Genomic DNA, 23,697 nt, shown 5'->3' with positions numbered 1-23,697 from the left:
CCTTTAAAATTCCGATCCTTCCATTTGGATTTTGGTTTAAAGACTTGTAAAAACGCTCGTGTATGGGCTGTCGACAGATTTATTGCCTACTCCCATTACGTACAATTACTTGACACAGTGTTTAGAAAGGCTTTATGGACATTTACAAGAATCGCTGTCCATAGCCTTGAGCTGAGACACAGACATATAGAAAGAAATCAAAATCAATTTAATTTGTTATGAAGAATGAGTCACACTAAAGGCATATGAATAGGATCGTTTTTAACCCCTTAACGTTGTGTGTCACGACATACCTCTTTCTGCAAGAATTTAGTATCAGCTTGAAAGCAAAAACACATCCAGTCTCTGAGTGAGAGGCAGGACACGGCCACACTGCAGACCCTCCAGAATATCCTGAAGGACAGGACACTTCTTCTCCTTCTTCTTCTTCTTCTTCTTCTTCTTCTTCTTCTTCTTCTTCTTCTTCTTCTTCTTCTTCTTCTTCTTCTTCTTCTTCTTCTTTTCATTCTGTCAATGTTTAATAAACCTAAACCTCAAAACACTGATAATATATTTGTTTATATAATTGGAAAGAAATTCAGGCGTCAAGGGGTTAGAAGTATAATACTAGTATAGTATTATAGAAGTATAGTTAGAAGTAAATACTATTTTTAGTGTCTGAATTTTTAAGTTGAAGTCAACTATAATTTTTACTTAATCAATGATGACACCGGCCATTTTGTATCAATCAGCCAGTAGGCAGGCAATGTGTACTTGATGCAATTGGAATGTTTTAGAGAAAGACAATCACAAGAAAGCAAATAACATCCATGAAACAGAAATAATTATTGTGGAATTAAATGAAAAAAGACAGATCACGCAGATAGAGAACTTTTCGATGTCATGTGCCTGTACTCAGAGGTGTAGCTTGCCATTAGGCAAGGCATGACCTGCTTGGGGCCCCCAGAGGGCCAACAGATTTGACAGAAACAGCCAAGAGAATAAAGTCACAGCACAGCTGCAGTGAAAAGGTGCAACAAACCACAATCGCAGATTCCCTGTAAGGGCCCCATGAGCCAAACTCGCCCCTCCCTCACCTGCTTCTCAAAGGAGAAGGAGAGAGAGACTGCACAAGCCCACACGTTGGGAGTAAACACATAGCTAAATGAAGAGAAGTTATACCTCTGGCAGCAAAAACGAAAGAAAATAAGGAGAAAGAAGAGGAAGGAGAGCAAGACAGCGGCACCTTCTTTAAGCTGCCATGCAAATATCATCAACAAGCTAGCATTCTAAAACTCAAACACCAGCCGGTCTCTGGAATAAACTGAAGAACAAGATGAGTGACTATAATACAGATGGAGGAATTAAGTTTGCTGGAGTCAGGCATTACGGCGCATCTGCTGCGGTGAGTAACAGTGCTGTAACCCCCTAACCCCCCATCTTGTGGATCTGTCAAATGCCCTTTTCTATCACAGCTAAACCTAATGGGAAAAGGTCGTAGTGAAGCTCAAACCGTCCACTGGATTGGGTTTTAATTCAAACAAACACGGTCCAGACGACGATTTAAGCTTCATTACAATGATTACTTAGTGAGCGATTGAGAGCCTTCACAAACATAATGGGAAAAGCTTTCTGAATCATCAACACTGACCGTCCAAGGGAGAATATAACCACCAAATGTAATGTCGTAATAATTATATAAGGTTCATGAAAATACAAGATAGGCTATTTGACATGATCACTCGTCAAACTAGCCTATATGACAACACACTTTCCTTTCAGGGACTAGAGGCTTGCATCTAATCGAACTCTTTTGAATCCAGGAAAAAAGGAACAGGCCACTATAATTACATTGGGTTTCATATTATAATTTAAAAAGCATTAAACATCAAATCTAATCACGTCTTTCATTTGAGATCAACCATAAAATCTCTTCGTCGGGTCCAAAAGAACAGTCTACCTCCTGGCACGGTTTGTTGCAGATTTTCATTAGCGTTTTTTGGAAAAGGCTGCAGTGGCTTTGGCGAGACTCAAAACAGTAAAATAGTAAAAGATATATTTTGAATCTGCGCTGACACACTTGGGCAGTGTTGAGAAGGCTCATAGTATGAAGGATACGCTCCACACTGAGGACTTATGCTGCAGAAACACCAATGCGTGGAAATGAGAATGTGTTGAAAGTCACGAGTGCTGGTTCCACGCTCTGAACATTGCAGCTGCGGCGATGGGAAAAATAGGCGAAATAAAGTTAAAGCATGTAAAGCTGAAAGGAAGAGCATGGAGGTTGAAGCACATTTTTAACCTCTTACCAGCCGCCTAAACTGAATGCATTCTCTCCTCTTTGCCTAAAGGCCAGAGTAACGCCTCATTTGAAAGCTAAGACCCACAAAACTGATGTCTTTCCTCGCATTGTTGCCAACTTCTTTTGATACTTTTTTGTTGCACTTCTGTCAATTTCTTGACTAAACTTGTGTGGAAGTTCATATTGTAGTAGTACTTTTATAATTGAAGTGGCATGCAGTACTTTTACATTCTTTTCTTATGACACATCAATTTGACCGACTTTGTGTCAGCGCGAATTGTGATTTCTGTCTTCAGAAAGTGTTATACGTAAAGTCAGAGTGGATTAGCATTGATTTAGTCGCTTTGATGGACAAACACCAGCTAAACTTGCATATCCAATCATTTTAAATGCATTTAGCGAAGATTAGTTCATGCATTCCTCGTATTATTCTCAGAGATGTTGGCTGTCTCAGTGCCATGTTAAGACCGAAAGATCAAAGAGTCTTTCTTTGAGTCGTCTAATGAGCACTTAATCACACGCAGCATAACTATGTCGCGGCGCATAACAGAAACAGTGATTTTTATGATTGATTTTAGTCCATTTTCAATTTTACTAACTGAAAACTGAACAATATTCTGCCAATGGAAGTGGAGACTGTCATTACTACATCATCTATTACAGAGAAGCCACAGGCTGTAAGGGGTGTGAATAATATTGTCTTCCTTCATCTAAAGACTTGCTTGGATTGGAAAAAAAGTTTGCCTTTTCAGAATAAATGTGAGAGTGACGAGTCAGCTCGTTTATCAAATCAAAACTATGTCCACTCCACTTAAGGCCTGTCGAATGTGTATGTTTAACGCCATGTGTCTTTTCGTTTTTATCTGTCCAGTCTCTCGTGGACAACATATTTATACTAATTTCACGCTAACTCTATAGGTCTGCTTTATATTTAGCTGTCTCCTGATCCGTTCTCAAAGGCCCTTTATGACCGCAGCCAACTTCCATTAGTCTTGTTCTGTAACATGTTGTGGTGGTATGATTTAATGAGCCGGCCTGATGAAGATGGAAACGTCTGAGGTACTAAATCGCGTGGTCTCTATTTAAAGCTTGTTGCTATTGTACACAGCTGAGCATCACAAATGATCCAACTCATCACTGCGTTAAGAGCAACTGCAGTCCCACTGGGAGCAGCCTGGTGAATGTATGTGTTGAAAAGTGTCTGCGAGGGCCATTAAACGTGATACGGCTGGAGATAACAGCCAGTGACATTCTCTATATGCCATTGGTTCTGAACTCTTTGAGCCTTTGATGCACCACTACCTCGAGGGCACTGCCATTTATTTAAAACTAACTCTGATTTATTAGAATTTAGTTAAGTTCAAATAGGTTGTCAGTTTTATCACATGTAAGTGTTACTCTCAACCCCTTTGTGCAAAAAGACAAACAATGGCTAAAACATACAGTGCAGTCAAAACCTATGCACGTACACAGCAGGGGGCAGCAGGGGAGAGCTGCTGTCTGGTGGATGAAGCTGTCCAGTCAGTTAGATCAGGCACGGATCGAGACTCTTTCTACTGGCAGGACTGAAGAGATAACCCCGTCCACTCTGCCACCAATAAGCTGGTTTGATAGACCCGTCCAGATGATTGTTATTGAGTGAAACATTGACTACGTTGCTACGTTTACATGCAGTCACTATTCGGATTAAGGTCAATATTCCAGTGTCATGATTTGACACTGTGCCTTGTGGTCTTTATTAAAGCAGTACTAGGTAACTTGTTTACCTTAATAAATCCTTTTCGTAGTCCCCCTGGGTGTAATACAAGTTTTAATGGGATGATTACAGATGGAAATTAGCATGTTTGATATAACCTGGTTTATTTACACTGTAATTACAGATGTTCATTAATATGCACTGTCCCTAATAATAAATAATAAATAAATTGGGGGTCTTTCATCTCTGGCCAGAAAACCACAATTGCCACTTTACTGCCACCAGGTCGGAGTCACCAATACATTAATGGAATCACAAAGAAGAAGCTATCAGGCTAGCGGGCAAAGCTAACTGCGGGCTAGCGCCACTTTACAGCCAAGTTTGAGTGAAAAAAATGTTCTCCATTATGTAGTTGGATGTACAATGTCCCTCTCTCTCTCTATCTTTTCTGTCAGCGTAGTATTTACTCTCACGAACAATTAATGAGCTAAAAAACGCAACATGCTACGACACCTGCAGTGGCGCTTGTGGCCTCTAGGGGCATGAGTAACTTAGTACTGCTTTAATAGAAGGAGAGAACCGGAAGGCTGCGCACGAGAAGGTGCATACCAGTACTTCCTGTACTCAAAAGATCAAGATTCCTTGCGGATAGAACATGCGCAGAACACAAATTAATGTTCCTTTCGGTGGCGATATTTCAATATGTGTATTTGTGACCAAATGAGTAACCCAGGGGTCATATTTGAGTTTTTAAATACCGCTTTAATTGCAATCGGGCCTTTTGTCTTCGTCCATTATGGAGAAGTTTCTGCTTGAGATCCAAAGATGGTCTCAACTGTTTAAGCTTTGTATTGTTGTTAGCTGTAAACATGGCATACCATTTGTCTTTGGGCATGTTCTGACATTTACTGTATGTTTTAAATCAGGGTTTAGATGCTCGTATGTTCGCGAGTCGCTGCATGGGGCCCCTCTCCAGATGGGGCTAATGAAAAGGGCATCGCAGGAGAGTGACAGGGCTGCTTCACTTGGTTTGGTTGCAGACGCTCGAGCTGTTCAGTAGCGGTTATTAGAAAAGACGGCTACTACTAGTTAAATAAACACTAACTGTACAGCCTCAATATAATAGAAACTGACTGTAAACCATGTCCAAACAGAAAACCATTCTAAACATTGTGGTTCTCACAATGGCATCCATAGCATTAAAAACCCTTATGCTTGAAACCCATGAACATAATACATGTCTAGTGCATATCTCTTCCACAATGACGACCGTCTGTGTATACAACTGCATGCATCTGTGGAAAAAACACTTGACTTGCAGTGCGCTGATCTAAACCCGGTCAAGTGTCCCCATCATCCTTGTATGGGATTATCAGTACTCTGCGAAAACGTGCCTCTTGCGACCTCCATGCTTTCTGAGAGGCCAATCCGGATCAAGAGTCTTCTTAAAGATACACATGAATTATGGTTTCTGATCAGTTTCACATCAAGTACTCGCTCCTGTTACTGATATTTGTCCAATGATGATATCAAGTCACTAACACTGTCAGAAAAGATTGCAGACATTATAAATCTCTCCTTAACCTGGTGATCTACTGCTGCGCGGAAATGCCATCGCTCATGTCAATAGGTCCTCACCATATCTCAATGATGTGAAAGGTTCAGTTTCCTCTTTGTTCTTATCTGGAACTCGAGGTCACTTCTAAAAATGTCTGAAATGTCTGAATAATGGTTGAAAAGGTATAGAGGGCACATTCATGAGGTGCCACAGTATATCACTAATATATATGTTCACGCTCTGTTGCTTCCTTCGGGCTTTTGTCCAAGTTTGCACTGGCACATACACAAGCAGGGTTTAGAATTGTTGCTTTGTGTTATTTGCGAGTCGAAACACAGACTTTAAAGGATCTGTATCATGCTACTTTAGCCATTCCAAAGTAAACTCCTTTTTTTGTGATAAATATAAGTGTTTTCTGGAGGTATTTTACAAGACGCTTGGATTCAGTAAAGTCCGCCCCCTCTCTCCTAGTTGATGCAGAAGAGGAAGTTACTTCACAATGCAGTTATAAGGAGTTGACACTTGCAACACAGCTTTGTAAATGGCCACCACCGCTCTGGCTGCTCCATCATCACTGGTTATAAAAGTTAATTCACTTTGATTCTGGCAAAGGTTCACCAAGCATCCATCAAGAGACAGTCACAGAAAATCACTATTTAGTCGCCGAATCCCAGAAAGAAATGTCCTCTTCTTTAGGAAGGTTGAATAAAGTCCTGTCCTCCCATACCCAAACGTGCATTTTCGCCATGACATTAGGGTTAGGTAAGAAAAAAGAACAGGTGTGTCCAGAGTAGGTTAGAAAGAGCTCCTTCTTCACAGCTTTCGGTGCAAACATGACATCTTACAACAGAAATAATGAAAAGATAAAATTAAAATCAGGCCTTAAGGCATTACATTACAGACGTCAGAGTATCACAAACCATTTTTTTTCCAGGAGAGGGCGGAGCAGCTGCTGTGAGAGCAGGATTCAGGAGAAATGCTCAGAACTGCGTGAATGAAGCCAAAAAACACTCTGGGGGTGTTTTTGATAAGGAAATAGCAAAACAACCTGGCTAAAGGCTCACAAATTTTGCATGATATAAGACCTTTAGGGCCCGATCTTGTGCATCAAGACGGAGACGATAGCGTGACATTTTGCGCTCAGTAGGAGCACTTTGTGATCTTGCCACTCCAGACTTAGCATATTTAAGTGGGTGGAGACAAACACATTTTCCTCCAACCAGATCGACTCCGTGTCCAGGAGAGTGGTTATGTGGTTGAGTGGTTGTGTGGGGTGAACATGTGCTTTTGTTTTGCTTCGCGTTCACGCCAAGCGCGGGCCGATCCGCGCCACAGCGGACGCTGTAGCTCTTTTTCTCTCGAGACATGAACATCGTTTAGCTCACGATGGGGTAAATAAAGTTTTTAGTTTGACCTGTGAGAGCCTAAGGCTTAAGAAAGAACGCAAGACAGCGCAATGTAAACGAGGAAGTGAATGTCAGCCGTGTTTCCATCAGTGCAGTCACCTCCTCTTGTGACGCCCCCTCACAGGTGGCGGAGGCGAATGGCACATATAGCGCCGCCACTCGGAAAATATTTCGCCAAGAGCCTGCGCCGCCCCGTGCGCCGCCACAAGATCTGGCCCTTAATCTCTTAACCCCTGCCTTAACTGAGCGCATTTTCTCCAGTTGGGCTTTATGGATTTTTTTCTTTGTGCTATGGCCGTGTAGCCGTAATTTTTATTGTTTTGGTTTTTTTGTCACTTTTTTTTTACACCTATTTTGATTGAGTTTTGACTATTTTTTTGTTGCTCTGTCGTCATATTTTTTAATGCTTTTTTGTCACTTTTGTATCACTTTTTTGTTTCTCTTTTGTTGCTTTTTCACCACAATTTTCATCGACTTTCTTGTAACTGTTTTGACTCTTTTAAATGCCAAAATGGAGAAAATCGTGACCACATATGCAAGTGACCAAAGCTTTATGTTGCTTTCAAAAAATATGAAATAAAAAAGTAGTTATTGTACTTTATCTTGAAAATTACTTCCATTACCTTTGTCTTTACTGCTTTAGAAAGATGACCGTTTTCCACATTCGTTTTGCTCAACACAACTCATACCTTTTCATTTTCAGTACTACTTTATAAAACTTGTACTTGACTAATTACTTGGATGAGTCTGGCTACACAGTGAACTTGACATCTAAGTATCACATTGTTCCTAAACCGTCATTTATCTGAAACAACTTGGCCTTTTCTTGCCTCTTTTCTTCCCATACTGCGCACTATCTAAGGCCATCAGGACCACAGGAGGCTGAGCAACTTTAATTTCAAACCCGCGTTACATAAGTGTCTAATTTGCTCCATTATAAAGGTGAGAGGTGAGTTTAGAGCGAGGGCAGAACACACAGACCTATATTAGCTTTATATAACCGTGCTGAGGCCGGGGGCTGCTGCTCACTGTCAGCCCCTCTCTTCAGGGTAAACATGTAATTAACCATACTCCCTATATACAACAGGACGTGGCCTTTCTGTACGTCTGAGGTATGATTTGCTGATTTTTAGATGATGTATATTTACATTCTTTTAAAAGCAGCGTTGCTTTATCCTATCATCAAGAGTTTCAGCCGTTGTTCTTAAACATACACAACAGAGGCCGAAGAAGCTGAATAACCTCCAACGGTTTTGACAAATAATTTGCTCTTTGGTGTTTAGGGAGCAAAAACTTCAAGGCTGTTTTGCTATCTGCTGCACGATAATTAACACCAAGCGTGGAATGTTTTTAAAGATTTTAGATCAGCTTGCTTCTTAAAGTTATAGTGTGTGAGACATGTTTTGCAAATTGTATAGAATAAGGATACGTTTAAGGTATACTTTATTGATCCCCGTACAGAAATTTGTTCACTGCATTTAAAGGGATATTTCAGGATTTTTCAGATATACATCAGTGCCTCGTTATCCAGTGTTGCTGATTTTTGGAGATTTTTTCTTTTTTTTTTAATTCATGCAGTCCATATATTCGAAGAGTTTAGTGGTGCTAAGCTAGTGCTAGGCTAGTGCATGTCTATGGTAACTAGTAGCCTGCATTCAAAAATCTCTTCAAAATCATTGGGTAGTTCTCCAAACGTTGCCATATCTGATTTATAGCTCCTTTGTAAATTCCACGTGTAGTAATGCCGGCCACAGGTAAACAAACTAGATCCGGTAACCCAGCAGATCACTCCGCCGCTGCGTAGCTTCCAACCATGAAGCTGATGCTGCTCAAATATAGGTTATTTTAAATGCAAAGTCGACACAGATATTTATATCGGTAGTCTGGTGTTAGAAGTGATTTGCCTCAGGTGCACTGTGCTTGTTTTTAATACAGGCTACTAGTTACCATAGACATGCGCTAGCCTAGCACCACTAAACTCTTCAAATAGAAGGACTGCATGAATAAAAAAAATGTCAAAAATCAAAATCTCCAGAAATCAACAACACTCTGGATAACTAGGAAATGAGGCCCTGCGTCAAAAATCCTGAAATATCCCTTTAACCCATTGTTCAATGCCGCTGGGGCAACCAGTAGGAGCATCTCCAGATGTGCCTGGCCAGCCAGACGCTCCTCCCTTCCATTGAAAAGAAGAACCGTCCGGGCGGCTGCTTGCAATCGTTTCCTAATTGGTTGATCCTGTCTGTCAATCACCCCACCGGGAAAATCGCTGAGATCACGCACACTCCCAGACTAGGCTACATGTCTTTGTATGTAGTTTGGCAGGCCAGGCAATCTCCAGCCAGGCTAATGGTCAGAATCATTCGGCTGGAGGATTGACCTATTGTACATGTTTTTAGTGGGGAAACCGGAGTACCTGTAGGAGACACAGACATGATTTCAGCAACAAATCAGATTCTGGGATTCACAATCACCGGGGAAGGGGAGGGAGCCTGACTGTTCACTTCTGAAATATGTCTCTCACTTTAAGGTGAGGCACTGCAGATGAATTGGGGAATAAATCCTACATTGATATAGATATCAATTTGAAACTTTTGCTGTAGATTACAGGCATCACTAGGTGAAATAAAATGTATGGCATCCATCGAGGTGAAAGGGGGGAGGAGGTTGTCATGGATACACATGGGAATCACTGCAGATTACAATGATGTTTAATGGATTATAGTTTGGAATCTGAAGCGAAGTCCACAGGCCAGAAAAGTGCCTGTTTTACCTTTTCTTTTGAATATAATGATCAGGAGCCACAATTCCCAACCCAAAATCTACAAGCACCTCTATCACGAATTCTGGACATTCAGTTCTGTCAAAAAGTACAAAAAAACACCCTAATTTTGCAGTAGCCGTTTCTCCCGAATGTGTTTATTGTTTGAGTTTAAAGTTTCTCGTTAATTTCCACCTCAGCTTCAGCCACAGCACCACCGTATCATTACACGTACAGCCGCGTATATGGATGTGGCTTCTCCCGAGATCTGACTCTATCCATTTGTGGTGTTCCTTGTTAATAATGACAGAGTCCTGAGAGGGGAAAGCGTGTTATGTCACAGAGAAGGGGGCTGCACTGAACACATAGTTGAACGTTGTAAGTGTGATGGAAAGGAACCAGGGGCAGACAAAGGCATGTGTGGGCTCTGGCGTTCAGACCGGGCTCTAATGGAGAGATTAGGCCAGACGCTGATGTCCTTCATATACAACCTGCTAATGGCAAAGGCACTGGCTCAGAACATGGCAAAGGTAATCATCACGTTCAAGCAAACCCCATGTAGATGGCATTTTTGTTCCCGTTCTTGATGGTGCATGGCACATTACTTCCTTACAGAAGCCTTAATCTTAATGTTAAAGCATGCACAGTGACGTTCATGGACGTACTGACACTTTTGGCCAGCTCTTTAAAGGGACTATGCAGAGTTTAACAATGTTAAAATGATGTATTTTCATCCCCCTACATGTTCCAGCCACGTCCTAATGTGTAGAATGAGCCCAGACCTGTTCACCACAACTGCCTCTAAAATCCTGCACTGTCACTCAAAAAGTAGTTAAATCGGTCTGAAGTGCTGTCATGCACGAGCTTAATATAGAATCTGCAGCTACACATATGACCTGAAGTGGCAGTAGTGAGTATAAAATGACGAACTTGCATCTAGCCCCTTTAAAGAGGGGCACGATGCTTTTTACAGGTATTTGATTATAATAAGTATTTCACAGATTGACCAGGTACAAACTCATGAAACATAATAACACAACAAACATCCTTTGGGAAAGCATGTCTTTTCATTAATTATTGTAGTTTTATGTTATCAGTCCCACTGTAAGTTTGTCCAGTTTGAATCAAAAAGCCTCATAGGGATTAGATCTCGGAAAATACAATCTGGCTGGTGTTTTTAAGTCTTTTTTAAATTAATGGATCTTGGCTCCAACCAATTGCCATAAATCCCACCAGCACACGGTTGGCTCTGACCAATCAGCAAACAGTCTCGGCTAGGGCAGGGCAAGTTAAGTTTAGTGCTTTATTTGTCATTGTACATTTGTACAACAAAATTACATTCAGGTGTCGGGTCAGTCCTGAGCCACTGTGGACCAACCTGACCATGTTTTTTTAACTCGGGGAAACACGGAGAAAACCTGGTTTAGCCGAGTTATTTTTAGGCTGTTTTGAGGATTTGAAAGAGAGAAAAAAATCAAATATGTTTTGAAAATATATAATATCTGACACAAAATCAGACTTTTCTGAACGTTCCCTGTCAGCCAAACACAGGCCGTTTGTCGTGATGTTAGCAGTATACAATAAAATACATTTGTGGATGAAGGTGACAAATTCAGTTTTGTTCTGTTGTGAAAGGTGAACAACTAGAGACAAACAGAACTTGGTGATGTTGGGGATACTTAAACATAAATGGTCAAAACAGCCAGGTAGCTGACCAGTGCACTGAGGTCGCCCACTGCACCTGACAGGTTTCACCAGAGGCATTAAAGAATGAGTCACATGGACAATACAGTAAAACTAAAGGGTTTGACTTTTGATATCGTAACCTTTTTTTAATGTTATAATCTCATCGAAAGCACATGTTGAGTTTAATGTTTTGTTCCATTTGCACATGTTCCTTTTCAGTCCACAAAGTTCATCCTCTTCACCGTCAACAGTGTCTGAGCCCCAGAGGAGTTAATTTCACAAACAAGTCTATCACACTCCGGTTGAACCACTTTGTTGACGTCTCTCCTCTCTGAGGTCTAAGACAGTTTATCTATTCAATAAACAAGTCTTCCCCTGACGTATTTGTCCAGGTCGTCAAGTCCCCCCTGTTTGAAATCCCGCTCTGACCCGGTGTGCACTGTTTCTGTGCCTTTGGGCAGGACACTTGTGATGCACCCTGGTATCAAACTATTTATCAAATTTATGAAATGCCTAAAGCTATTTGTGTACATAACTACAGGAGACAGGATTCTAATGTTCTGACCTAAATCAGCTTTAAAGTCTTCATAAAATATCAGTGCTTACGAAGATACAATCTTCATAAAAAGAGGAATGCTCCGTCTTCGTACTCTACTTTAACTCACAGCAAGAAAGGTATAAATAACCACAGTTTAAAAAAAAAAAAGGAACATTTTATTCTATTTGCTAAATCCGTGTCTCTCTAAGTATACGGGTTGGGACACCCTAGGATGTTGCGAGCCTTGTGTTCAAATTATAAGCACTTATTAACGGCCTCCAACTTTAAGGGACAAACTAGTACGGAACTACACACCTGCAAACAAGCCCACAACCTTTCTAAAAAAGCCCATAGGTACCTTCAGGTGCGGCTCATGTACTCATTGTTCACACATCAACAGAACTACCACCTTCACTAACTCTGACCTCTCTAAAACATACCACTGTCGCTCATTCGCCAACTGCAACTCCACTTATGTTGTCTACAGACTCGACTGTATATGTGGAAGCTTCTATGTTGGACGAACCAAACGCAAACTAAAAGAGAGATTCGCCGAACACAAATATGCCATCAGAACACACAATTTGGACTATCCGATGGCAAAACACTTCAAAAATAGTGGCCATTCAAGTCTCAACAATCTCAAAGTAATGGTCCTGGAGGAGGTCCCCAATGACCGGAGGGGGGGTGATAGACTCAAAAGGCTCCTACAGAGAGAAAATTTTTGGATCGAGGCTCTGCGAGCCACCAGCCCCCCGGGCCTCAATGAGGAGATAGATTTCTCCCCCTTCCTATGACATTTTTCTCCACAGCAAAAACTTCTGGTTTCGGAAGTGTGGTTTTCCGGTTTCGTTCTCGTTGTCTCCATCTCCTGATCCACTATGGTGTCCTATGTAAACATTGACATTCTCCCTGTCGTCCTCTCACCAGTGCTTATGTCAGTATCTATATGAGTGGTCTTACTAAGCTCCGTCATTTTTGAATTTTTCACATGTGTTCTCCCGCATGTGAATGTTTTTTAATATGTCCTGTTAACATATGTAACAATAAGCTCTTTGGCTTGTTCCATGTTTCAATGATCTCATGTTGTATTGTTTTGTCACACTGGGTCACGTGACACCTCACGTGAGCCCTCTCGGGTATTTTAACACACCTGTAAGCAATTTCATTCACAAAGATCGCCCTGATGAAGACATAGCTGTCGAAACACGTTGACCTACTTCTCCATGCACTAATAAAGGATTTTAAATTTTTGCTACTCCGGAGTCCCTCCATACCTTTTTTGACTGCTTTTGACACGCACAGTCTCTCTTCTGTCCTATAAGCAAATACATTTCCCTAAACCAGATTATATATATTGTTTACTCATATATATTACATGTTCATAATTTCGAATTACTTGTCATTGATTGTACCAGTAATTAACTTATTGTACCGTTTGTGGCTCTAGTCGGAGTGAGTTCATTATTATTATCATCATTTCCCTTCCCCTTCTTCCTCCTTGTGGTTTCATAATGGGCAGAGGTGCATTAATAAACGGACACCTGGAAAAAGTGCACATTCGGGGCAGTGACACCCGAGGGAGACCCTTTTTCATGTCCAACCAGCCTGTGTTTGTGTTTTCTCCTTTTTCTTTCATAACAATGGTGGCACTGCTGTTCAGGTATTGTTAATTTAAAACCAGTGCTGGTGAGTGGTGTGAGTGAGTGAGTGGTTTGTGGTGCTTCCATTAGTCTACCCCCTGCGGCCACACCGGCTACATACTTAGCGAGCCACCGAGTGTGGAGTGAATGAATAATTGTCTCTGGTGAAACGCTTTGGGTGATTTCTGTCCAGTAAAAGAGCAAGAAAAATCTAATTCCCTTCCCCTACGTTTTATGTTCTCCCTGTGTCAGGTAGAAAAGGGGGTTTCTATGGGGTAAAACAAGGTATTGATCTTAATAAATGTTGAGGAGGAAGTAGTTTAAGGAGATTTATTTGGCCTGTAGATGTAGATGAAGAAGTTTATTACCATCAGTAGTGAGACATTGTGCCCGTCTGTCTGACCATTCAAGTCTGGCGAGGCTTTCACGTGAAGAAGGATAAGTAACTTTGATTGTACGTCATACTGATAAGCAAGTCACAGCATACGGTGCCTCAGGGATGGTATGGCCATAACATCGACAACATTTTAATTTGATTTCTTTACAGTGATTATAAACTATAAGGATCTGGAGTTGCTGTAGTTGGTCAAGTCAAAGTTTAGCAACACTACGTTCCCTTAAGAATGAGTTCAGCCGACTTCCTGACTTCTTCTTTCCTGATGGCACTGGCATATTCCAAGATGACAATGCCAGGGTCACATTCTTCCATCGTCAATATAGAGAAAACGACTCAAGTGGACGTTTTGTTTTATCCCTGAATTACGACCATATAAGACGTCTACTAAAACAGCGCCCCCATGCACCCATTGAGGGTATGTACATTATATTTAACCCAATTCAGAAACTACTTTATTGTACGTAGTGTACTGTATCTGACTAACTGCGATCCAAAAGTCAAAGAAATCAATCACAAACTTGCAAAATTAGCCCCACATGCAATATATGAGGACAAAAGCAGTTCCAGATCTTCAGCCCTGACACACCAGCTGTGAAAGGCTCTCCAAGCGCACACTCTGTTCCATTACGCATCACACCACCCAACCACAGCTACGATCACAATTCACCACTCTCATGTTATATTATATGGGTAGGCCAGGTTGTCAAAATTTTACTCACAACAACAGCGACACCAAAGCACAACTCACCCTTCATGCCTTCGTGGGTCCTTCTTCTCCTCCATACGCGTCATTACCAAGCGGACAGGACAAGCTCTCCTGTCCGGTGACCACTGCGAGCCTCGGATCCCGCGCCGGCTTCCAGGGCGTCTGATGCGGGGAAACTTCTCTCGTCATCCCCGCTGCTGTTCTCCACACAGTCCTGCATCTCTTTCAGAGTTCCTCTGGAGAACGTGGTGCCAAATGTTCGTGATGAAACTGATGTGGTTAATTTTTTCGCAGTTTCGTCATTTAAGGGTAAAAAATGAAGGGTCAACGACGTCATAATACTTGTCATATCCAGTGGTCTCTCTTTAAAAAATGTCATCATTATATTATAAATAATCTGAAATAAACTGCTGTAAAGTATTTCTTCTGATGACTGTGATTAATACTACTGACTATGACACGCAGTGTGATGTAGCAGACCCTTTAGCCAATCAGGGGCGCAGGCTCAACTGGCCCAACGCCCTCTGTCTGATTCACGTGTTTTCATTGGATGGAGCGAGTTTCCGTCAAATCTCGTTCAAAAACCCGCAAGCTAAACACAGCTGTAATGTTTTATATATTTTTTACCCTTAAATGACGAAACTGCGAAGAAATTAACCACATCAGTTTCATCACAAACATTTGGCACCACGTTCTCCAGAGGAACTCTGAAAGAGATGCAGGACTTTGTGGAGAACAGCAGCGGGGATGACGAGAGATGTTTCCCCCTACCAGATGCACTGGAACCCGGTGCTGGGTTCCGAGGCTCGCAGTGGTCACCGGACGACCGGACGTACAGGTGACACGGAGTCAGACAACACTAGGATGATTGAGGACAGTGATGGAAGCGGACAGGAGAGCTAAGGAGCAGGCGGAGTAGAAGGACTCACGAATACATCAATGGTAAGTAATGCTTTGGTGTCGCTGTTGTTGTGAGTAAAATGGCGATAGCCTAGCCTACACATATAATATAACATGAGAGTGGTGAATTGTGCCCGCTGCTGCGTAATCGCGCAGAGCGCGCTTGGAGAGCCTTTGGCACAGCTAGTCTTTTCAGTTCCTCCACAGGTGTGGCAGGGCTGAAGATCTGGGACTGCTTTTAGTCCTCCATGTTGCATGTGGGGCAAATTTTGGGTTTGAGTTTGAGTTTTGGAATCGTCATCGCAGTTGGTCAGTCACACTACGTACAATAAAGTAGTTTCTGAATTGGGTTGAATATAATGTACATACCCTCAATGGGAGCTTGGCGGCGCTGTTTTAGCAAACATCTTATATGGTCATAATTGAGGGATAAAACAAACGACCACTTGTGTCGTATGGATTTGGAGGACTTCAATATAAGACCTTGGTGAAAAACTGACATTGAAGAAACATCTTGAAACAATACTACAGCAAATGTGCATTGTAATCAAAGCTAAAGAGGGTCCAAAAACGTTTTAGAGCGTGTGACTTTTTTATTCTTTTTGGGGGGGGCGGGCAGTCTATAAAACTAGTGTCCCTTTGATCCCCAAACAAATGGTTAGAACCTTAACCTTTTTCCATTCTGAGATATGTTCTTGCCTGATCTTATACGAGTTGGTGTGTACCTGTCTGGTCATTGTGCATGCCCTCAGTCACACAAAAAGACCAAAGATGTTTTTAGCATTGGCCTCTCCCACTGTATTCCTATAGCTCCAAACGGGTTGACGTTGGAAGCGACCAAGCTCTTCCACGGGCACCAGACAGGTACGTATCAACTCGTCTAAGCTCAGGTCAGAACATCTCAGTATGGAAAAACTGTGAACTATTCCTTTCTTCTAAAGTATTTATGTTATGACGCACAAAAACACAATTCACTGCATGAACTGCCTGTCTCTGATCTAGTCTGGTCTTGTACAATGTATTTAATCACTTTAAAGTATCAGGACTTCCCTCATCTATTAACTTTAAGTGAGTAAAACCACAACGTCCCGGATACGATGCCGGTCGCTATTCCCCCCACGGCTGGTTTACAAGCCGCTCTGAAGCTGCTGGAAACTCCCATTACAACAATAGGTGCCCAGGGCGGTAACGCTAACAATAATAGTGTTTCGTTGAGGGAACATCTTCAAAAAAAAAAAACAGGAGATGAGGTTAAAAATATTGTCTCTGGAAAAAGAACACATCCTCTTCTTAAAGCCATCCTTGACCCCCGCGGGACAGTAGCGAACGGGACATTAAGGGTGGGGAGGGGGACATAATTCATAAAAGAGCACCCATGGGAAGAGGCTGGGTCGGGTCAAGCCCATGGTAGCCATTTACTTCCCCATTGTGGAGGTCCGATGCAGAGATAAGCACAGAGAAAGCATGTTGTCCGGCTAAAGCAAGAAGGCAAGAGGAAAAGTTGGGGGCAAAGTCCTATGGTTGTGGAAATGTTACGTCTGCTTGAAAAGGGTCAAATCATTGGTATCAAGCAGAAAAGAAAAACATTTGAAAATTTCATGGAGATTACATTGGAGAAACTATTACAAACTTGAGTTGAGACCAATCCAATGCATTATCAAAAACTGGATGGATAGAGGGGGACCATTGTCAATTCTTCCATCATCAATGCCAGATCTTGAAGGAAAAAATAATCCAGTAGATGGACAAAGATCTTATTACATGGCATGAAATGGACATCTGGACAGTGAGCTTTACAAAACGTCTGAGCTATGCATTGGAGCGCTTAGTGTGCATTGGTTTCAGATGCTTATTCTCAGCTCTGCACAGGCGATAAGAGAATGAGTCTTCCCCTTTTGTCAGTGCTTCTGACATGCCTCATGATTTGACAAAGGATCCAACAGGTGCACCAGCACGTTTTCCATCTCCTGCATGTACGTGGTTATTGACAATAATATGGCTTTATTGTCAATTACCACGTACTGATACGGAAAATGTTGGTTGTGAAAAATCAAACATTTTGGTTTAGTTCACCATATAAAATCACGGAAAATGCTGTTGCTTTTTTTTTTATATAAATATGAGAAGTTCACAGTGAGTGCACTGTTCAGTGAAAAGAAAAAATGATCTGAGGAAGGCTCCACCGAAATGTTTTTTTGAACTTTTTTGAACTTTGAACATCTGCACCTCGGTTACATAACATGTTACCTTTCTTTCTTTCTTTCTTTCTTTCTTTCTTTCTTTCTTTCTTTCTTTCTTTCTTTCTTTCTTTCTTTCTTTCTTTCTTTCTTTCTTTCTTTCTTTCTTTCTTTCTTTCTGTCTTTCTTTCTTTCTTTCTTTCTTTCTCCCTTTAATTTGGGTGTTTTTCTCATTTAGACTTGGTTGTACACCTACTTAGGTCTATTTTAAAGGAACAGGCCACCGTTTTTCCATACTGAGACATGCTCTTATACCTGAGCTTAGACGAGTTGATACGTACCTGTCTGGTCTTATACGTGCCCGTGGAGGAGCTTGGTCGCTTCCAACTTCACCCCCGTTTGGAGCTATAGGAATATACTGGGAGAGGCCAAATGCTAACAACACCTTTGGTTGTTGTGCATGACTTAGCGCAAGTACAAAGACCAGACAGGTACGCAGCAACTCGTCTCTTTTTTCAGGTTTTGGGCCAATTTTTCCTATTAAACTGTCACCTGGAAACAAACAAAATCCTCACGATAACATTTAATTGTTGCACTGATTAAATGTTTCTCCATAGATGTATATTTATATAATTTCAAGAACATTTTCTCCAAATGCATTTTTCTTCCAATTTGGTGGCAATATCTCCAGGTACGCAGCACCCACAGACTTTACATTTTCCACCATATTTTGAAGGTTTTTTTTAGAGGGATTTTTTCATTTCTAATCCTTATCCTTTTTGCTTCACCAAAATCCCCTCTGAAAAAGTATTTGTAACTAATATGTCAATAAAATACAACCATACACTTAAACCAGGCTCGATCCATTATTCAGATTTGAAATTTGAGGCCGTTTTAGGCATAAAAGGCTCAAATTTATATGAAAACATAAAATGACTTGCAACACATTTTTTTTCCTCTCAAAAAGTTTCTCACCTCTTTGAAGTCTCTAAATTAAAACGTTTCCTTATTCACCTGTAGTGTCTCACCTTCAACCCTTTAGACCCCATTAAGTCCTGACTGGATCTTGATCTACGCCCAATAGTCCTACAAATGCCAAATATTTTACGAGGTGGTATTTGGAAGGTCAAGTGTTTTAGGAGGTGGTGAGCTGTTAGTTGATTTGACAATATTTAGGCTACATCACTGCTGACTTCCCTTTAGTGGAGGTCCGATGTAGAGATTGACGCACAGGCTTATACACGGGAGTAATTACAAAACCAGTTCAAGAAGGCAACAGGAAATGTTAAGGTTGAAGCGCCGGTCGTGGACGGGACCGGGATCAGCTCCGGCGCAGCGCTCCAGTCTCCACGCAGAGCACATGTCGGAAATGAAAGGGAGCAGACGCGCAAATTGAGAGCGGCACAATAAAGATAAGGATCGCGCTCTCCGTTTATCGACACATGGATCGCGGACGGAGCTCAGTGTGTCCCGGCCGGGCGCCGCGCTCGCGTGGTGCGCAATGGAAAGTCAATAAGCAACGGCGCGTTTTGTTATGGCTCACGGAGGAACAGGCAGGACGGAGAAGAGATCTGTAACGAGGCAATCATCAAATATGGATAAACACAGTTCGGCGCGCGCAGGTGATGCGAGATCGTTGTATAAGTAAAGTGGAAAGGGGGAATATGAAGCAAAACATTGTACAGATTTAAACTGAGCTCGCAAACATGTTGACTTCTGCCAGGTTTGAGGAATTGGGGTTGTGCGCGTTTTGAGACCCATATAGGCGGCAAAAACAAAACAGCGCAGCCCATACTTGAAATAAAACACATAACATCATCGGTTATGTGTTTTATGTCAACTTGTTAAATTGTAAAACGAAAAAAATCAATCAATCAATCCAACTATAAATTAGATTTGGTCACTTAAGTTTACTTACAAACTTCAACATTACAATACGAGAGTGCGATGTGGTTGAAGCATAAGATACAGAAACTATCAGTCTGGACACAGGTCAGGGATAGTGCTGGATCCACGGGGCAGGACTAAGCACTGCAAAAAATACCTCCTCACGCTTGATGTCATTATTATTTAAAGCAAATAGAGGCGTGTTTATTCCTAAAAGAGCACTATATATAAGCGCATGTTGTCTGTTGAAAGTACATTTTATTGGGGCCGCGCACCGTGATTTGGTTCAGTTGATCATGAGACTGGAGTCATGTTTGCCTTGACTGGTGTGGCTGAGCGCAGAGGAGCATTAATTTAATTCAGTTTAGGAAAAAAAAATCAGAAAAAGTCTATGGCCTGAAAGTACAGGCTATCTTAATAATTGAGATGACTTAAAGGTCTAAGAGTTTGCTCTCCTCTGTCTCTTGCGGTGGGTGGGTTTTTGCAGTGCGTTGTTTTACGCAGGGGCGCGTGAAATCTGACTCTGCTTTAAAAGGCTCTGACTGTGGTCGCGCGGAGCATAACGACACTGTCTGCACGAGCTCCAAGTCTTGACCACTCACAATCCCGCGCGCACAGGCTGTGCCATGCACGCAGCGGAGCGCGCGCTGCTGCTGGCAGCGGGGAACACCTCTCACGCGCTCACTCCAGACCTGATCATGGACAACAGCAGCGCGAGCACCAACGGCTCGGACCCGTTCGCGCGTAATGAGGAGGTGGCCAAGATTGAGATCCTTGTCTTGAGCGTCACGTTTGTGGTGGCAGTGGCTGGGAATCTGAGCGTGCTCTTTGCCATGCGCCACACCAAGAAGAAGATGTCGCGCATGCACCTGTTCATCCGCCACCTGAGCCTCGCGGATCTCGTGGTGGCCGTCTTCCAGGTGCTGCCGCAGCTGTGCTGGGAGGTCACATACCGCTTCTCTGGTCCGGACGCGCTGTGCCGCATCGTGAAGCACCTGCAGGTCATGGGCATGTTCGCCTCCACTTATATGATGGTCATGATGACTCTGGACCGGTACATCGCCATCTGCCACCCACTCAAGACGCTGCAGCAGCCCACTCAGCGCGCATACATCATGATTGTGTCCACGTGGGTGTGCAGTTTTGTGCTCAGCACGCCACAGTACTTTATTTTCTCTTTGAGTGAGATCCAGAACGGCACGCAGGTGAACGACTGCTGGGCGCACTTCATTCAGCCATGGGGAGCCAAGGCTTACATCACGTGGATCACCGTGGGCATTTTCCTCGTGCCAGTGGCCATCCTCATGATCTGCTACGGCTTCATCTGCCACAGCATCTGGAACAACATCAAGTACAAGAAGCGCAAAGGCTCATCTGGAGCCGCCGCCAAGAAGGGGCTCATTGGGAAAAACTCCGTGAGTAGCGTCACGACTATCTCCAGAGCCAAGCTGCGCACCGTGAAGATGACATTTGTGATTGTACTGGCTTATATCATCTGCTGGGCGCCTTTTTTCACCGTGCAGATGTGGTCCGTGTGGGACAAGAATTTCCAATGGGATGGTGAGTTTATTCATGATTCTTCTGAACATAATCATTAGCTTTTCAATTGCACAATAAGGGAAAGCGCCATGCGTAACGATCCAAGTGCGCACATCTTTACGCATGAGTGTTTCGAACAAAGCACAGGAGCGGCGTGCGTAATTGCAGTGCATACACATTACCAAAACAAAGTAGATGAAAAGGGACATAGTTTGACATTTGCCTGAAACTTTTTAATCAACGTAATGTGGGGGCAGGTTTATTATGTTTTCTTATGTCAAAAAGGAGCCTGGCTGGAAGATGAAGTTACAGCGGCTCCTGTTGCTTTTCTTTATGGGAATGTCAGTGTCTCCTGCTGAGCTGACATGCCCCACACACAGGATGACCTCACATATATAATCACATAGTACTTTATTTAACCTATTCTGTAGCCTGCCACTTTTTATTGATACAGTACATGTTTGGAACAGTGCTGCAGGGCCTTTGGTCCCTGGGGCTCATCTTGTGGTGCAGGGTTTATTGTAGTCAAAGGGACCTGCGTGTGCCTTAAAATGCACAGATTTAGGCCTGATGTACTTCACCTTTACAGTGGGTACTTGTAACATTTTGAAAGCATATACTTATTCTGGAAATACTCAGCTCTCTTTGGTGTAATTTAACATTACATGGCGACCCATAACCAAATGCCGTTGTTAACATAACAAAAGTTAAGAATGAAAATTACCGTTGTGTTGATTCAAGAGCTGATCATGTAGCTGACCATGATAATAATTGTCCCATGTCCTGACCCAGTTTAGACTCACACATACTCAGTATTGTTCGGTCAGTGTAAAGCTAAACATTTTGTGAGGTGTGGTATAGCGCAAAAACGATGAATAGTGTAGAAACATGGTTGTCTAACGACTGTTTTCCTGTTTTCTTTGCGTCTCAATCAGATTCCGAGAACCCGGCAGTCACTCTGTCCGCTCTGCTGGCCAGCCTCAACAGCTGCTGCAACCCGTGGATTTACATGATCTTCAGCGGGCACCTCCTCCAGGACTTTTTGCACTGTTTTTCCTGCTGCCACCGGTTCCGCACGGACCTCAAGAAAGAGGACTCGGACAGCAGCTTTCGACGGACCACGCTGCTGACCAAAATGACCAATAGGAGCCCCACTGTCAGCTCCTCAAACTGGCGAGAGCTGGACAATTCACCTAAAGTGTCTGTTCAAGCAGACTGAAAGTGTTTACAAAGGTACTCATCGAATAAGAAAAGGGACTTATGATAGATTTCAGCAATTCTGTGTCTTAAAGCTGTTTTTCGATGTTGATATGTCTCATTCCAAACCACATGTATAGCTATTTTGGAGCCTCCGGGGATTGCTAAGTACTTTTGATTATGTGAAAGAGCTTTCCCAGGAATAACCCTTGCCCCCGACTGACTGTTTTCTTCCCTTGCAGTGCCACTGAACACCACATCCTTTCACACTGTTTACAAAGATAAAACTTACATAGCTGCCAGAAGGTGTGCAGCGCTCAAAATTACTCTTCCAGACCATGGACAAGACGTCCCCAAGTAGCACAAGCAGACGCTCTCTCTCTCTCTGCCTTTTTGGGTATAGAAAAACAGTACTGTGCAAAGGTTTGAAGGATCTGTCAATGTGGCCATGATTGCTTTGGTAAACATGTATTCTTGGTTAAGAAAATGTTAAGTTATGGGCCAAAGGCATGTAATAATCTTTTTTGGAGTGGATTAGATCAATGTTTACATAATGGAGCACTCAAATGTGTTTCCACTTTACTCAATAAAGGAAGAAATGGGTAGTTTTAGCAGCAGTAGAAGTTGTAGTAGTCGAGTGAAAGGGGTTTGTGGCTCGGTTGGAAGTTCTGAACCTCCCTGCCTTGTGGCTCAGTGATAGAGGACTCCAACACCAATCCATATCCAGTTGAAGTCCTGACAAGGGCTGCACAAAATATTGCCAAATTATTGTTATGTCAGTATAAGGTTACGCAATATCCATATTACAAGAAGCCAAGATATATCACACTATCACTGAGGTCCTCCATCTGACTGGGATTTACACTTTTGACCAATGCAGCCTTAAAAAAACACATATGGTAACTTAAAACGTGCAAACGTTTTGTTCCCTGTTTTTGGCACTAGAATGAACTGTCATTTAATAGAAAGGACATCAATTGTTAAAATTTTCATTTTAGATTTTGGCGCTATATTATTACTATTGGGAGCTGGGTCAGTGCCTTCGCAGAGGTCATTTCTCTCCAATTTCCTTCAAATCAGACTTTTACCCTTTGTTGCACAATATGACATATTATTTTCGATTACGTAAATATTTGTTATGGCCACATCCCGCTTGACTTTTCCACAGTACTGTATTTCTCAACATTTGGGTTTTGACTTTGACATTACATGGAGAAAAAACACAAGTAATAGCTCTGGGTTATTCTAATACCTCGGCCTTTCCACGTCTTTTTACTGTAATCATTTGTTCAAGGAATTGCTTCACTCTACTGACAAGACAAATA

At 42.3% G+C, this 23,697-nt stretch overlaps 1 protein-coding gene across 1 annotated transcript; it reads left to right on the top strand.

Moving 5' to 3' along the window:
- The first annotated feature begins 20,205 nt into the window (after positions 1-20,205).
- On the top strand, positions 20,206-23,287 carry avpr1aa (arginine vasopressin receptor 1Aa). The gene is made up of 2 exons (XM_079567737.1): positions 20,206-21,196; positions 22,111-23,287. Exons 1-2 carry the CDS (start codon positions 20,263-20,265, stop codon positions 22,392-22,394), a joined length of 1,218 nt encoding a protein of 405 aa, XP_079423863.1. The 5' UTR covers positions 20,206-20,262; the 3' UTR covers positions 22,395-23,287.
- The last annotated feature ends 410 nt before the right edge of the window (positions 23,288-23,697 follow it).

The sequence above is a fragment of the Gobius niger genome (assembly GCF_951799975.1).
Source record: "Gobius niger genome assembly, chromosome: 12".
Classification (NCBI taxonomy): Eukaryota; Metazoa; Chordata; class Actinopteri; order Gobiiformes; family Gobiidae; genus Gobius; species Gobius niger.
This window is presented reverse-complemented; position numbering and strand designations above follow the sequence as displayed.

Coding starts and splice junctions, on each gene's coding strand:
- avpr1aa (XM_079567737.1), top strand. CDS start 20,263: ATGCACGCAGCGGAGCGCGCGCTGCTGCTGGCAGCGGGGAACACCTCT. Junction 21,197..22,110: donor CAAGAATTTCCAATGGGATG/GTGAGTTTATTC, acceptor CGTCTCAATCAG/ATTCCGAGAACCCGGCAGTC.